Source organism: Ursus arctos, unplaced genomic scaffold (assembly GCF_023065955.2).
Source record: "Ursus arctos isolate Adak ecotype North America unplaced genomic scaffold, UrsArc2.0 scaffold_22, whole genome shotgun sequence".
NCBI classification, from domain to species: Eukaryota; Metazoa; Chordata; class Mammalia; order Carnivora; family Ursidae; genus Ursus; species Ursus arctos.
Window position 1 is genome coordinate 3,436,091 of NW_026622897.1, and position 16,639 is coordinate 3,452,729.

The 16,639-nt window shown below is 39.7% G+C and overlaps 1 protein-coding gene across 2 annotated transcripts in view; it reads left to right on the forward strand.

Moving 5' to 3' along the window:
* Nucleotides 1–16,639, forward strand: part of GRIA4 (glutamate ionotropic receptor AMPA type subunit 4) — a 359,257-nt gene that overhangs the window by 248,781 nt on the left and 93,837 nt on the right. For both annotated transcript variants that reach the window (XM_057316828.1, XM_057316827.1), the window contains exon 4: nucleotides 7,683–7,867. In XM_057316828.1, coding sequence (XP_057172811.1) covers nucleotides 7,683–7,867 — 185 coding nt within the window. The remainder of the gene's footprint in view (nucleotides 1–7,682; nucleotides 7,868–16,639) is intronic.

Here is a 16,639-nt window from a genome sequence, read left to right on the forward strand (position 1 = left end):
TACGTAGTCCATTGGGTGATGATGTTAGGGAGAAAATAGTGCAAAGAAGGGCGTGTGACATCTGAGGACAAGAGAGTTGACATGGTAGAGAATGAGATCGGGACGCCCTCCTTGAAGAGAGGGCAGGTGGGTAAAGACCAGACGGAGGTGAAAGGGTGAGCCTCCCAGACCCGCCTTGGGGAGTGCACTCCAGGGCAAAGCCAGGGGAGAACAAAGCTGGCAGGAGGGTGGTTTGCTGCCCGTGTCTGAGAGCAAGGAAGTCACAGATGTGGTAAGAAAGTGGGGCTGTAAGGCCACTGTAAAGAAGCAACAAGCCCGCTGTGAGCTCTGAGTAGGATGGTCTGGCTCGCTCACAGCCGTGCGACCACCCATCCAAAGGGGGCAAAAGCAGAACAAGGACACCTGTCAGGAGATGGCTGCACATTCCAGACAAGAGAGGGTGCTGGTTGGCACGTGGGTGTTGGCCGCTGCAGTGCTGGGGAAAGACGGTCCAATTCTCCATGTGCTTTGAAGATCACACTGACAGAATACGCTAACATACTAACCGTGTTCCTGAGAGGTAGAGGGGCCTCCCCAACACAGCCTTGACTTTCCTTTCCAGTCTCATCTCCAGCTCTCCCTGTCCGCTAACACGGGCTACGAGAGCCCCTCCACTTGAGAATGAGGGCCTGAGTTCACATTGTAGCTCTGTCACTCGCTAGGTTACTATTTGATGTGAATCACGTAGTCCACTTTTATCTCTGTTCCCCCACAGTGTAGGGGAACAGACCTACTACACAGGGCTGTCCTGAGGTCCAACCGAATTGTCAAATAATAATAAAGCTTAGTATGTTTATGAACCCACCACTCCAGCAAACCAGTCTCTTAACTATTAATAATCTCTTACGCATTCATCAAGCTTCCTGCTGCTCTGCCCTTGGCTCCTATGCTCGTCACCATCTCTGTCCATCAGACCCTCCCCATCCTCACCTGTCATTCTGTCTGCAGAGAAGTCCTCTCTCCAAGGGGCTCTGTCCAGCCTCTCAACTCAACACTTTGCTTTCCCAAAGCGTTGCCATACTGAGTAAGTTTAACATGCAAAATTAGGTCTTAAGTATTTTAAATGCTTAATATGAGACAAACATTATTTGGTTGCCTGTTAATTCACAAATCTATTTTAATCTCCTTACAAAGATACAGTGCTTGGAGCCTGGATGGCTCAGTTGGTTGAGCATCTGACTCTTGATTTTGGCTCAGGTCATGACCTCAGTGTCCTGAGATCCAGCCCTGCATCTGGCTCCATGCTTAGCGGGCCGTCTGCTTGGGATTCTGTCCCTCTCCCCCTCTCCCTCCCATCCTCCTAAAGTGGATAAATAAATCTTTAAAAAGAAAAAAAATACAATGGTTGCATTTAGTGCAAGTTCAAATTGTGAACTTTTTATAGTGTGATATAAAAAAATATTTAATCAGAACTGTGAATTTTATATAGTGTGATATTTAAAATTGATATAATCTCAATTTAGGAGCAATATAATAACCATATAGAATCATGCCAGACATTTATTCTGATTAGGAAACTAGTCTTTAGTTATTGGAGTTTAAAATTACACAAAATTTTCAAGAATGCCTTTCTTGCATGAAAAGAGATTGTTGTCCACTATAAGAAGATATTGATAAATGCTCATGGTGTTGAGGAGATAAACAATTCTGAAGGCAAACTTGCAAAGATACCCAGTTTATTCTTAGCGACTATTCAAAATCTACAGAGATGATCTCTAGAAAAACAGCTGCCTGTACCAAGAGAGAAATTGGGTTTGTCAAGCCTGTGCCCACCTAGCTTACTGGTTTGGGTGACGAAAGTGGGGGCTGCCAGGCCTTCTCACCAGAAGTCACTTGACATCTGAAATCCATGTAGAAAATTATGTGCTTCTTCAGGACATCATAAAGACCTAACCCTCCTCCAAAAGCAAGATTAAGTGACCGCCAATAGAACAGATTGGTGTTATGCCCAAATCTCTGTCCTCCATATCCCTTATGTTTTATGGATCACCAAGTGGAGTCGTCCTTCCCCCTTCACCTAGAATCCACTCTCCTTCCCCATCACCTCATCTGAATGACTTCAGTATGGCCTCCAAACGGGTTTTCCCATTTCCTGTTACTTCCATCCCCTGTATTTCCCACAATGCAGCTGAATGATTGCTGTACAGCACATTTGTCATTCTCTTCCTGAAGTCCTTGAAGAGTAAAGACCAAATTCTATGATATGAGAGAAAGCTCTAGTGACACGACCTTTGCCTGCTTCTCTCTGCTGTCTTTTGAGCCCTTCCCACAGTCCACACCAGATCTGTCCATATCCTCCTTGCTCTTCCAAACACACGAGATAAACTGAAGTGTTTGAGGTTCCTGGATGTGACCTGCCATGCTGCTTCTTAGCACCAAGTCTTTTAACATTCTGACTCCTGTCTGTGAATTGCCGCTAACTCATTCATGCATTCAGACAGCTCTTTGTTAAGCATGTGCCAAGCACCCATTGGCCAAAGAAGGACTGAGCACGGGGACAGTCCCTACTTCACGGAGCCTACAGTATAGTGGAGGGCAAAGATGCTAATCAGATCATCATTCAAATATATAGTTAGAAACTGGTGAAAATCTCTGAAAGACATGTACAGAAAACTATAAGAGCTTGAAGAGCGCAGAGGGGAAAGTGATCTAGTTAGGGGTGAGGAATGTTTGCAGTGAGTTCTGAAAGATGAAAGGAAGCAAAAGTGGAAGGAAGCAGGTTTTTTTAAAAGGAAACAGCTTTGTGCTGAGGCACTGAGGTATAGATGGGTGGGACCTTCTAGAACATCTGAGAAGGGCAGTGTTGCTGGAGGACAGAAAACAAAGACATTAATGGTCTAAGATGATACTGGGAAGCGGGAGGAGACAAATAGATTTGGGGATGTATCAGAGAAGAATAAACAAACACAAAGCACTGTGAGGAAGTGGTACAGTTTCTATCTACAAAAATCAATCAGGTATGGAAACAAGTGATTATATAAATTAATAGGTTCAGCCATTCTTTGTACTGAAATCAAATTCTCCAGTGGCCTGGTTCTAGAAAAGCCCAAGAGAATGAGGAAAAACATGGTGTTAAGGCATGCCTGGAGGGAGGTGTTCAGGGCTTGAACCTGTGGCAGATGGTTGAAAACACCTGCTGTATGCCTGTATTCATGAGGGTTAGGCTTAGTTGCAACGAACAGAAACTTTACAGATTTAGATTACCAAATTTACCTGTAAGACAGCATCTGAATTAATTATGCACACTGGAGTGTTGTGTTCAGGAAACAATAAATGTTCTTGTCAGAAAATACGAGAGGCTTTAGGGAAAATCCAGGACCCAGAATAACCATCTTTAAAGATGGATTTTCTGTTTTTACTGTTGATTGTAGACAAGGGAAAACTCAAGACATTCCATCTTCTACCACGTTTGCATGTGTGGCCTCAAACTGCATAAGGTAGAAGATCTTTGTTTGTTTTCCCTCTGCCCTTCTTGAACTATGGCATAGAATAAATGCAGTAGTCACAGTTGCCGATGATTTTAACCCAGCTACAAGGTTGGTTACTCCTTCTGTGTGCTGAGACCTTGGAGTCCAGACAGGAGCCTTTAACACGGTATTTTGGTGCTAAGCTGCTTTGGAAAGAGTCCAAACTAAATGGTTGCTAATTCTGTTCGGCAGTTCCGGCCTGGTGGCTTTGGGTGCAGTGTGGATTCCAGAGCCTCGACCTTCTCTAAGACTGAGGTTAATACGCAGCGCGGAGTATACTTCCAGGCATACGCACTAGTGTGTGGGATGCCGGGAACTGTGCCCAGACCAGAGACATCAGTAGTGTAGCGGTGGGGACCTGCATAGCCGTTTGCAAGGGTGATGGGAGGGCTTATACTTGGAGTAAGCACCAGCGACTGCTTTGTCCTTTTAATGCTTCTCCTTTTGATGCTCCTCAAACCCCCGCCCCCACCATGGGACAGACCCAGTCCTCTCCTCTCCACACTGGTTCCCACCACCACCACCTTGATGTTCTGCATCCCGTGTTTATCATCCTGGTTCCCACGACCTAGGAGTTTCTCCATCCCATATTCATCATAATGACACACCCTTCATCTCATTACTTCGTTATCCTGATGACAGTCGTTGATCATGTCTACACTCTCACCTCTTCTCACTTTCTCCTCAGTCTCTCGGCCATCTGAAATAGCACTTCTGTACCCAGCGTTGCGCGGGCGCGGCTCCTGCTGAGCGCACCAGTGAACTTCTAATTCAAAAGCACTATGAGCGCTCTTCGGTCTTTATCGAAGTGAAGTTTTTTAACAGCTTATCGATAACTCTCTTCTGTTTGAAATTATATCCACCCTGACATAAATTTCTCCTGATTCTCCTCCTGCTCCTCTGTGTGCAGATAGTTGAATCAAATAACTCTTGAAAGAGAGAACATCAAATAAATAAAACCCAGCTTGTGTTGCTAGCAGCCACATCTCTGGATGGTTCTACTCATCCAAAATAGGTCATTCCCCAGGGATGATAGAAACATCGTTGCTGTGCACGGATGCAGTAATTCGGTACAGCTTACATCACTATGATCAATTATCAGCATAATTGATAATATCATTACATGGCATCAAAACATTTTAAACAATATTTGTATGTGTAACTGATAGTGTTCTTTAATAACTATGGAAAGCCTTTAATTTCTTACCGTAATACAGTGATGTGATTTTGTCCATGGTACGCTTTTACCACTATTCTAATAAAATTATTTTGGTTGTTTATATAGTAGTGTGTAATGTGTGTAATGGTTAGTTACTTAGTAAGTGACTAGATAGTTAATTCCTTGTAGAGACAAGAATCATGTCTTTATCTTGGCAAACCTTAAAGGATCTTGGATATAGTAGGTTTTCAGTAAATTATATTGAATTAAAATGTTAGGCAGCTTTTTAAAGTCAAAGTGAGACTTAAAAGATCCCTTACAGTAGTGGAGTCTCCGTTAGTCTTGTGATATGCACCTAACACTGCAGTATTCATGGCCAACAACACCGCATTACAGATTTTCTAATAACTAGGAGATACAAATCATAGCCGGACGTAGAATTAGTATGACATGACTTGTGATTTTCTAGTTTATATAACAGCTAAGTTACATAACCACAGATTCAACAGCAGTATTTTCTCCAAGTCACAATATATTCCCAACTATCTTGGCAAATAAATAAGACACACACATCTGAGTAGCAATGAACAAGAGAGTGTATGAAAATCAAACATAGCTTATAAAAGAATTCAAGCTTCCAACCTGTAACTGCATGTCCTTTGCACTACATGGAACAGATGCCATTTATTTCTGACTGTGATTAATGGTTCTTCTTAGGCAGCCAACTTTCTTTGCCATTTAATAAAGATTGTGTCCTAGGGTTTTGTCTTATTTCAGTTCTAGTGTCATTTGTAAATCTGACAAATCAGATAGCAAAATGTTGAATTTGAATTATAGTTTTGGCTTGTTAGTCTGAATCTTGAAATATCTCTTATGCAAATGGGAACACATACATGCATTTCATCAGAAGGTTTGTGTCTGTACATTCTGTAAAGGTCCTGTAGGCAGGAAAATAACAACCTGGATGCCTAGGAGTGACATGAAGCCTGATAACCACATGATGCCAAAAATTAAAAAATTAGTAAAATACAGTATATAAAGAACCATGCCAAGCTGTGAATTGATCCCAGGACCCAGGACTACTACTGTGATGTGTGTGGCCAGTATTTATCATTTCTTACAACATGCAAAACAAACAAACAAACAAACGAAATGTCTTTGAATTATTTTGGTATGACACTAAAAGGAGGAAAAGTAAGATGTCAGTTGGAATTTTTTAAAAGAACGTGCTCGTAGGTGTCAAAAATGAATAAAAGGAACACTGCCTCGCTTCCTATCAGAGAGCAAGTCCCTAGAGCAGAACAAATGAGGCATGATCTACGTTAAGAGAGCACTCAGACCATGCTGTTACGTAAGTGTCAAACCGCAAACAAGGGGCTTGGGGTGGGGGCCGAGGGGGATCTAGGTAAGATCTGAAAAGATAGTCACGGGCGTGCATTACAGACGGGAGGACTGAATGGAGCACTAGATAGACCAGAATAATTACACAGTAATTAACATGCCCTCTGTCTTCCTCTTTGGGGAATTTTTTTTTCATTTAGATAAAAATGAATCCTGACTGCCACAGTATTTCATTTGGCAGGATATCAGGTAATTTATATTTCAAATATGATCTCATCATCAGTTCCATCTGTTGATATTAACCGAGCATCCGTAATGTTTGAAACTCTGACTTGTAGAATATATACCTGAAAATCAGAATCCTCGAATCTGAGAGACTCCTACAAATCAGAAACCTGAATAAATGCACTCTTATCTTGCAAGTGCTGTGTATTCATTTTAAGTCGTCACTTTTAATCCACCCGGTCCACACTCTGACTCCAGTGACCAAGGGAGGGAGAAACCACAGTCAGCTGCTGTAGGATGAACTCAAATCAGTGTCAGACCTTCTCAAAGAGGGTGAGCATATTTTTTTATGCTAAGCACCAAGTGGAAAAAAATCACTGGCTACCAGGCTCTGACTCTAACCAGTTCTTAGTTATTGGCTATTCATAATTTCAAAGACTTTTCCCTTCTTACATGCCATTTGAAAACTGAGAGCTGGAAAAAGCAAGATTTCAGGACGGTGTTGGCATGAAGAAACACTCCAGGGGCTGTGTTCCTAAGTTTGCCCCAGCTTCCTTAACCCAGACACTAAGACCTCCGACTTCCCTTCCCTTCTGTGCTGGTTGATGCAGAGAGATGTGGACCAACAGGGCACTGACCACCCCATTCTCTGGAAGACTGTCTCCAGCTAATGAACACGCCCTTTTCAGCAAGCTTGGATGAGTCTTCTCAACCTTCAAGACCCAGTGCAAGTTGTTTCTCCTCTTCCTCATGTCCCAGCCAGGCAAATTTAACCAAACGTTCCCTTGGGCCAACACTCTATCATTAGAGTGTCTTAAACTGAGTTGCATTTGTTTATTTGAATGTCTTTTTCACCTGGTAGATTATGAGTTTGAATGCCTGGTGCCTCACCTAGTAGCTGCTCAATTCACCCAAAATCCACATCCCCCTGCTAAGAGACAGAGTTAAATAATGCCTCCTCCATTCACAATAATGGGTCCTCAATAAATACTGTTTCATTGGTTTTTAATATCATCCTTTCCATAGCTGACCCCAAAAATGTCCTTACTGCCTTGCTCAAAGGGAAAGTCAAAACAGTTGTTCAAAATTAATTCTGTCTAGTGAGTAAAATTAACAAGAAGAATTTATGAAATTCTTATTGACTACAGGTGGTACCGAATTTGGTTTTTGGTTTATTTCATCAAAAATATGTCTAAAGCAATGTAATGTTCTCTAGTAGAGGGACTATGAGAGCTTATTCAAGGCATGGTGTTCTTCCTTCATTTGAGCAATATTTTTAAGAGGTGTTGCCCCAAGTAAAGAAAGTGAAAACCACTCAGATTTTTGAGTTTCTAAGCATTTATTGTATATTTGCAACATAAAAATGTTGACATAGACTCAGTGCCTGCATAAGTTATTAAGGAGGAGTAAAGATGTTTTTAGTAACCCTTCTGGATTTCTTTCCCCACTAGGGTACTCAATACTTCAAGCTATTATGGAAAAAGCAGGACAAAATGGTTGGCATGTCAGCGCTATATGTGTGGAAAATTTTAATGATGTCAGCTATAGGCAACTTCTAGAAGAGCTTGACAGACGACAAGAGAAGAAATTTGTAATAGACTGTGAGATAGAAAGGCTTCAAAACATATTAGAACAGGTAAGTCCTGGATTTTATCTTATTATTACCCTAGACCTTCTACAAAAAGTTGACTTTTGATTTACTTTTTCCCATCAACATTTTCTCCAAACCATTTAGTCTGAAGTGCAGAGTTCAGGAATGTTCATTCCATGATTCATCTCCGAGACTAAATCATAATCCTTTATTACCAAAGGCCACTTTGGTTCGTAGGTCTCAGTGCGGTGAGCAGCACTATTTCTCACACACTTTAAAGACCTACCATAGCAAGGGCCTCTTGTGAATCACCAAGAGCTCTTGGACTCCTACATTCATAAACAGTAATTTTGAAGATTAATGCCATCTAGGATCTTAGAAAGTTTCAGTATTCATGACTGTGTGCTTTTTCTAACCTTTAGAAAAATAGCTACATGAGAACTAACAACATGAAGTAGTAAAGCAATGAAATAAAAGAAATTTAAATGGCATACTGTGCATGACATAGCTTCTTCTAGATGTTTTAGCGCATTACCACCTCAGTGAAAATGGTTTTCAACTCTCGTCACAAATGAAGACTCCCTTAATAAATCTTTCAATAAATATTCGTTGATTTGATTTAAAGCAGACAGGAGAAGGTAAAATTGAGCTTTGTTAATTGTGTGAAATGATAGGAAAATATCAAATAATGGGTAACATTTGCCTTCGCCTAACCCTACGTCTCATAAGCTTCAAGCTGTGATTGCCCTGAAGTTGCAGTGAATGAGTGCCACCTAGTGGTTTCAGAAATGTGTGCGCCTTCTTTACCCGCAGTGAGCCGTCCTGGCTAAGGCAATATGGTAGCGTGATGTTTTGTGGGTTACTTTGCTACATACAGTTTGGGTAATAATATGATTTGACTTGTAGTAGTGGACTTAGCAATTTGTAAGTTTATAAATTAAGTACTCAGCTAGAAAAATCGAAACCGAAATATGCTTCAGAGATTCCTCCTTCAGATCAAAGGGCCCTAAGCTGGATGCTTTTCAGTTTCCCTCCGCAGCTATATCAGAATGTGTAAATTTGTAAAAGTTAAAAGTAAAAAAGCATGCGGTATTTCTTTTCAAGGTCTGGTGAAGCCAGTCTGTACTGTGAGATGAAATGACAGTATTTACTTCCTGTTAACTTTTCACAGAAGAAAAAAAACTTGATTGAAGAAATATGTTTATATTATGGTGGAAGACATTCATTTTAAACCCATATGTCACTCAGGTTTATTCCTGAGGAACTTCAAAAAAATCATTAAAGTTGTAACTGTTCAAGGTATATGGGATTTTTAAGCGTGTATTTATGGAATCCAAGAGAAAACTTTCTTACTTTCTTAAGCAAGGCAGTCACTTCAGCTCAAGCTCTGCTCTCCCTCCCTCCCACTCCCACCCGTGTTGAGAGTGAGTTGTTTGATGTGAACAGCTGAAGCTTTGTAAATACCTCCTCATGAATCCCACAGAGCAGTCAATTCTGAGAACTGCCTGGATTGCCAAGTTCCTGTCAGAGGGCGAGCAAGGCTCAGAAAGACCCTCCACTTAGCACCTGTGCTTAAAGACTGTGTCTGGAGAAGGCAGTGGAGTGCCTACAGCACACTGACCCATTTCAGAGACTTAGCTAGTCCCTAAGTAGAAAATCGGCGTGCCCCAGAGCTTTGGATAAACTCTTATAACAAGCCTTAAAGAAAACCTTGCCAGGGGAACAAGACAGCCTTTTTTTTTTTTTTTTTTTTTTTGCCATCTCAAAAATACTGTTTTTATATTCTTAGCCTTACTGAGATATGACTAACGTATAATGTGTAAGTTTAATGTGACAGAATGGTAATTTGATACACTAATAGATTGTGAAGTGTTTACCACAGCAGGGCTGGCAAATGAACAATTCTTTTTCTTCACATGGTTACCATTTTTGATGGGGGGGATGAGAATATTTAAGATCTATTCTCCTAACAACTTTCAGATATTTAATACAGTACTGTTAACTGTGGTCACCGTGCTGTACAGTAGATCCCCAGAAGCTAGAAAACTGAGTGTCTACCTTTTCTGTGTCTCTTCTTGCTGAATTCTAAAAGGTTTCTTTTCTCTCGTGACTGCATGGTAATAATGTGACTTTGTCCCTTTAAAATGCCTCTCAAGTATAAACCTAATCAATTGTACAGTGTCTACTGTATTATGAGAATATAATATATTCTAAATTGTCCTATAAAATTTTCCCCAAGAAAAGATGTTTTCTGATCCTGAGCATGATTTTTTTTTACTACTGATACTTTGCTACCTTATAGCTCTAAGCCACATTGTTTTTATTGTTTCTTGGTTTTACTCTTGGCTCATCCAAACACAAGAGCTAAACCAAACCGTGTCAGGAGTTTCTACATGTACTTTAATACCCCTGTATTTCTGCAACCTCTTTAATCAGTTGACATAACAGTGGAAAACCGTTTCAGAGAATCAACCAATGCCTGTTTTTTAAAAAGTAAAATGCTAAATAATCTTGATCAGAAAAATGCTTTTGAGAACACTTCATGTTGACGTGCTACCAGTAACTACTTTGTGGATATTTTGATTTGTATCATTTTTCAAAAATATAGCAGAAATGGCTCCCACAATTTTCTCTTAAAATTTGTGAATGGACAAGTGTGTAGAGAACCATTTCATCTTCTGCACATGTTTTCCAAATTATTTTTATGCCATGAACTAATTAGTTCTTGTAAATGTATTACTGTTTATTTTTTTAGCATCTCTTTTCTTTAATCACTGTCCAGAAGAGTTATAGAATGTATCTGAAGTTTCAAATTGATTAAAATCAGTTATTTTAAGAATTTTACAATGTCTTTTTAACTTAATTATAAATATTCTAAGGCAATAGATCTCAAACATTAGTGGGCTTAAAAATCACTTGGGGTGAGGTGTCAGCTTTGCTAAAAATGCAGAATTTTGTCCCTATCTTTAGATAGTTAGCTTGAGAAAGTCTGGCCTGGGACCCAAAACACTACCATAAAAACAAAATTGTAACTAGAAATCTTTCATAAGGACAACAGCAAAACTAAGATGTAATATTATGAAAGCTAAAGTTCTTTCTATAAAAGGTAAGTTAATGTTTCATATCTATACTTTTAAATGTATGCTTTATCTTTATTTTTTGTTTCAGTGGGTTTATTTTTTTAGTGTTTCAAGTTTTTATTTAAATTCTAGTTAGTTAACATATAGTGCAGTATAGTTTCCTGAGTAGAATTTAATGATTCCTCACTTACAACACCCAGAGCTCATCGCAAGTGGCCTTCTTAATGCCCATCACCCCTCCAGCATATCCCCTGCCCACCTACCTCCCTCCAGCAACCCTCTCTGTTCTCTACAGTTAAGAGTCTATTTTATGCTCTGCCTTCCTCTCTTTTTTTTCTTTCGCCTGTGTTCCTCTGTTTTGTTTCTTAAATTCACATGAGTGAAGTCATACGGTATTTGTCTTTCTCTGCCTTATTTCAGTTAGCATTATACTCTCTAGATCCATCCATGTTGTTGCAAATGGTAAGATTTCATTCTTTTTATGGCTGATTAATATTCCAGTGTGTGTGTACATCTTCTTTGTCCATTCATCAGTCAGTGGACACTTAGGCTGAATCCATAGTTTAGCTCTTGTAGATAATGCTGCTATAAACATCAGGCTACATATTCTTTTGAATCAATCTCTTTGTATCCTTTGGGTAAATATCCAGTAGTGCAATTGCTGGGTGGTAGGTAGCTCTATTTTTAACTTTCTGAGAAACCTCCACACTGTTTCCCACAGTGACTGCACCAGCTTGCATTCCCACCAACAGTGTAAGAGGTTCCCCTTTCTCCACCTCCTCACCAACGTCTGTTGTTTCCTGTGTTGTTAAATTTAGCCATTCTGACAGGTGGGAGGTGGTATCCCATTGTGTATTTGATTCGTATTTCCCTGAGGAAGAGTGATGTTGAGCATTTTTTTAATGTGTCTGTTGGCCTTCTGTATGTCTTCTTTGGAAAAATATCTACTCATGTCTTCTGTCCACTTCTTAACTGGATTATTTGTGTGGGTTTTTTTTTTTTTTTCAGTATTGAGTTTGATAAGTTCTTCATAGATTTTGGATACTAACCCTTTATCAGATATGTCGTTTGCAAATATCTTCTCCCATTCTGAAGGTTGCCTTTTAGTTTTATTGATTGGTTCCTTTGCTGTGCAAAAGTTTTTTACCTTGATGAGGTCCCAAGAGTTCATTTTTGCTTTTGTTTCCCTTAACTTAGGGGACATATATAGTAAGAAGTTGCTGCAGCTGATGTCAAAGAGGTTGCTACCCGTGTTCTCCTCCAGGATTTTGATGGTTTTTTTGTCTCACATTTAGGTCTTTGATCCATTTTTGAATTTATTTTTGGGTATAGTGTAGGAAAGTAGTCCAGTTTCATTCTTCTGCATGTGACTGTCCAGTTTTCCCAACACCATTTGTTGAAGAGACTGTCTTTTTTCCATTGGATATTCTTTCCTGCTTTGTTGAAGATTAGTTGACCACACAGTTGTGGGTTCATTTCTGGGTTCTCTGTTCTGTTCTGTTGATCTGTGTGTCTGTTTTTATGGCAGTACCATATTGTCTTGCTGACTATGTCTTTGTAAGATAGCTTGAATTCTGGAGTTTTGATACCTCCAGCTTTGGTTTTCTTTTTCAAGATTGCTTTGGCTATTCGGGGTCTTTTGTGGCTCCATAAAAATTTTAGGATTGTTTGTTCCAGCTCTGTGAAAAATGCTTGTGGTATTTTGATAGGGACTGTATTGAATGTGTAGATTGCTTTGGGTAGTAAAACATTTTAACAATGTTCTTCCAATCCATGAGCATGGAATGTTTTTCTATTACTTTGTGTCTTCCTCAGTTTCCTTCATAAGTGTTCCATAGTTTTCAGAGTATAGCTCTTTTACATCTTTGGTTAGGTTTATTCCTAGGTATCTTATGGGTTTTGGTACAGTTGTAAATGGATTGGTTCCTTGATTTCTTTTTCTGCTGCTACATTATTGGTGTGTGAAAATGCAACAGATTTCTCTATGTTGATTTTGTATCCTGGAAGTTCACTGAATTTGTGGATCAGTTCTAACAATTTTTTTTGGTGAGTCTTTCAGGTTTTCTACATAGAGTATCATGTTATCTGTGAATAGTGAAAGTTTGACTTCTTCCTTGCTTATTTGGATGCATTTTATTTCTTTTTGTTGTCTGATTGCTATGGCTACGACTTCCAGTGCTACATTAAATAACATCAGTGAAAGTGGACATCCCTGTCTTGTTCCTGACCACAGAGGAAAAGCTCTCAGCTTTTCCCCACTGAGGATATTAGCTGTGGGTCTTTTGTGTATGATGCTGAGGTATTTCTCTCTATCCCTGCTTTGTTCGCGGTTTTTATCAAGAATGGATGGTGTACTTTGTCAAATGCTTTTTCTGCATCTGTTGAGAAGATCATATGGCTCTTCTTTCTTTTATTAATGTGGTGTATCACATTGATTGATTTGCGAACATCGAACCACCCTTGCAGCCCAGGAATAAATCCCACTTGATCATGGTGAATAATTATTTTAATGTACTGTTGGATTTGATTTGCTAGTATCTTGTTGAGAATTTTTGCATCCATGTTCATCAGGGATATTGGCCTGTATTTCTCCTTTTTAGTGGAGTCTTTGGTTTTGGAATCAAGGCAATGTTGGCCTCATAGAATGAGTTTGGAAGTTTTCCTTCCTCGGATTCTATTTAAAATAGTAGTTAGCCATTCCAGCATCTCAAAACATCAGTTTCAAAACAACTATTTGAGAATGTAGTTTAAGGCATATTGATTTTTCTATCCTAAATTACACCATAGGAAAAAATGGAAGAATTTATATAAATATTACCCACTGAGCTATTAAGGAAATAGAAATATAACAAAACTACAAAGTTAGACTTATCGTCACATTGTTTGTATGAGGCTGCATTAAGACAGCTTGCATTTTTGGCCTTATAACTCCATTGGGCAGTTTGGTCCACTCATCTGCAGAAAATAACTCAGAAAAAAAAACCAAAAATACTTTGTGAATATTTGCTGGATTTGTGATCACTTATTGAAAGTGTCAGTTTTTACTTTAATATACTATGTTGGACATTAGCAGTATTCATCTTACCTAGTTTCTTCCTCCAACAACAATCAGTTATTTTATAGAATAGCTAAAAATAATATAGCTGAAACCAAAAGAATTGCTTTCATATCAAAATCAGGGCTTTATAGTAGGAGCCTTTTCATATATTATTTTATTTTCACACATATCCATTAATTTTAAATCTTCAACTCAATTACTTGCAAAGAGTCCTGAGGAAACTCTAAGACCTTATCAATTGAATACTGAACTGCCAAACTGATTCATATGTTTAACCCAGTAGCAAAAAGGCAACAAAATTATAATGTTTCCAAAATAGATGCATATTTTCACTTTTGAAGAAATGAATAAGAAATCTTCCGTTGTTGATTTTTAAAAAACAAATGGAATAATTTAATGTTTGTGATTCTACTTCTTACTGTCAATAAGGAGCATTAGACCAAGATGATCTTAGAAAATCTTGATTGCTCTAAAAGTCAATAACACTATTTCCAGTAAAGACTTCCTGATCATTGCATTTGACCCTGAAGCAGTATATAATTTTACACGTGGGATTCACCTTGAAAGGAAGCACAGAGTAAAACCTCGGTCAAGGGCCCTTTCTGTACATTCATTCATCCTACTGATATTTAGAGTGTCCACATGAGGTGTGGTGCCAGGCTTCGCTGAAGATAAAGCAACGAGCGAAACAGGTGCATTTTCTGTCCTAGTTAGAACTCTTCTCTGGCTAACTACGGTTTAAACCAAAAGCATTTACTAAAATCCTACTAAAATACATTCTTTCCTTTAGAAATATAGTACGTAGAAAGTGATCAAGGATCTCATAATGCCTTGGGGATTTTGTTACGGGTGCAGTTCTTACTGAATATGTGATGGTGTCAGAGGCATTCGGCAGAGAACTGGAACTTCACCAGCCCTAGAACGTGCCATGCACGTATTTAGGAAGCCTCACCAAGTACTTACTGGGGAGGAGATGACAAGGACTGACCTTACAAGATGAAATAGTCGTTTAGCAAAAGAATTGAGAAATTGGCTCATGGGCATCCCAAACTGCCTCTTTATCACACATCTCACACGTAATTGGTGCTTCTTTCTGCAGTATTCCCCCTTTCACTACACAAAAGGGAAATTCGGGTTTCCACTAGACATAATGGGACTCTCAGATAATTGGCAAAGCTAGTAACCTTCCCATACTGTTTGCAAATTAATCAGAAAAGCCTAAAAGCCACGAGTGACCTCTCCGAGGTTTATTGCCTCACCAGAGGAAGCCAGTAATCCTGCCTCAGGGCACAATCAACTGGAAAGAGGGAAATTTCTGACAGACAGAAATGTGGCCGTTTGCACCCAAGTGGTAAAATGTGCACAAGGCCTCAGTTAACTTATTCTAAGTCCAGGGCTGCCTCCATGGCTAGCCCCACCCAAATGAGAGGTCAGGTGCGGACAGGATTTTTGGCAAATTGCCAAATGTATGGCAACAGATAATGTCTGTTTATCTAGAATATGAGATAATATGTTTTCAGACATCTCTGACATAGACAACTGCACTAAATCTAGAACTCTACCCACCTCCACTTCCAAAAACATCTCTGACTTGAATAAAGCATCGAAAAGAGCCAAAGGCTTAAAGAGCCTGCCTCCATATGCCGTGATTGGTTCATTATCTAGAAGGAAAGGGACATTTTATTTACTGGCTGATGACCATAGGGTCGTTTTTTTTTAACACTAAGACCCCCCCCCCCCAAATAAAAAAGAATCTTCAAAAACAAAAGTTTAGGAGACAGCGGAGCCAAAAAAAGAAAAAGCATGGACACAAGGAAAGCTAGCTTCAGTCAGGAGTAGTCACTACAGAAGAGGCTTCATCACTGGGGAAAATGGCTTTGATTATTTGAATGGTCTAGAGAGGGATTAAGGGGCGTGCATTCCAACAGCAGTGGAGACAGGACGGTCCTGCAGTCGGTCCCTAATACATCATCCAAGGCCGTACATCTTTCAGGCTCAGTGGCACTGTACACAGATGAGCAAAAGGTGGCGCCTAACTGGGCACGCTTACACCCAGACTGGGGCTGAGAAACACGAGTGCAGCATGGCCAGACAATTTCTGATGGCTTCAGAATCAAAAGTATTACAACATGTGTCAGGAACTCAGAAAATGTGGTGACTCAGTATAACCCAGGGAAGCAGACATGTACATTGAAAATGCATTATTTTCCCAGGAGCAGTGGAGAGGTAAGGATATTCCAGACAGAAACAACTGCAAGGGCAGAGTTCTGGAAGAGCTCACAAGGATATCCTGTATCCTTCTGTGTGATAACAATTGGCTGGGGGTGAAGGCAGCAACCAGAGTAGAGCCTTAATGAAACATAAAGCTGTAAAGACTCCAGGCAGCAGGGAATCCTCCTACTGCATTTAGCTGCCTGTCTTTGTTGTGGAAATCTTATCTCCCTCAGAGCACGGTCTGTATTTATCATTTACCAGTATATCCCCAGTGACATGAAAGGGGATCTAAAATAATTGTTGAATAAATGAAAGTCCGAATGAGCTTCATTTGAAGACACAGGCAGGAGGTATGTCTTTTATGTGTTTAAAGGACGGGCAGCCAGCAGCACCTGAAGGTTCTGGAGGTGAGCCCTCAATTACTGGAGCTTTCTTAACCAGAATATATCTCACCCACCAAAGATG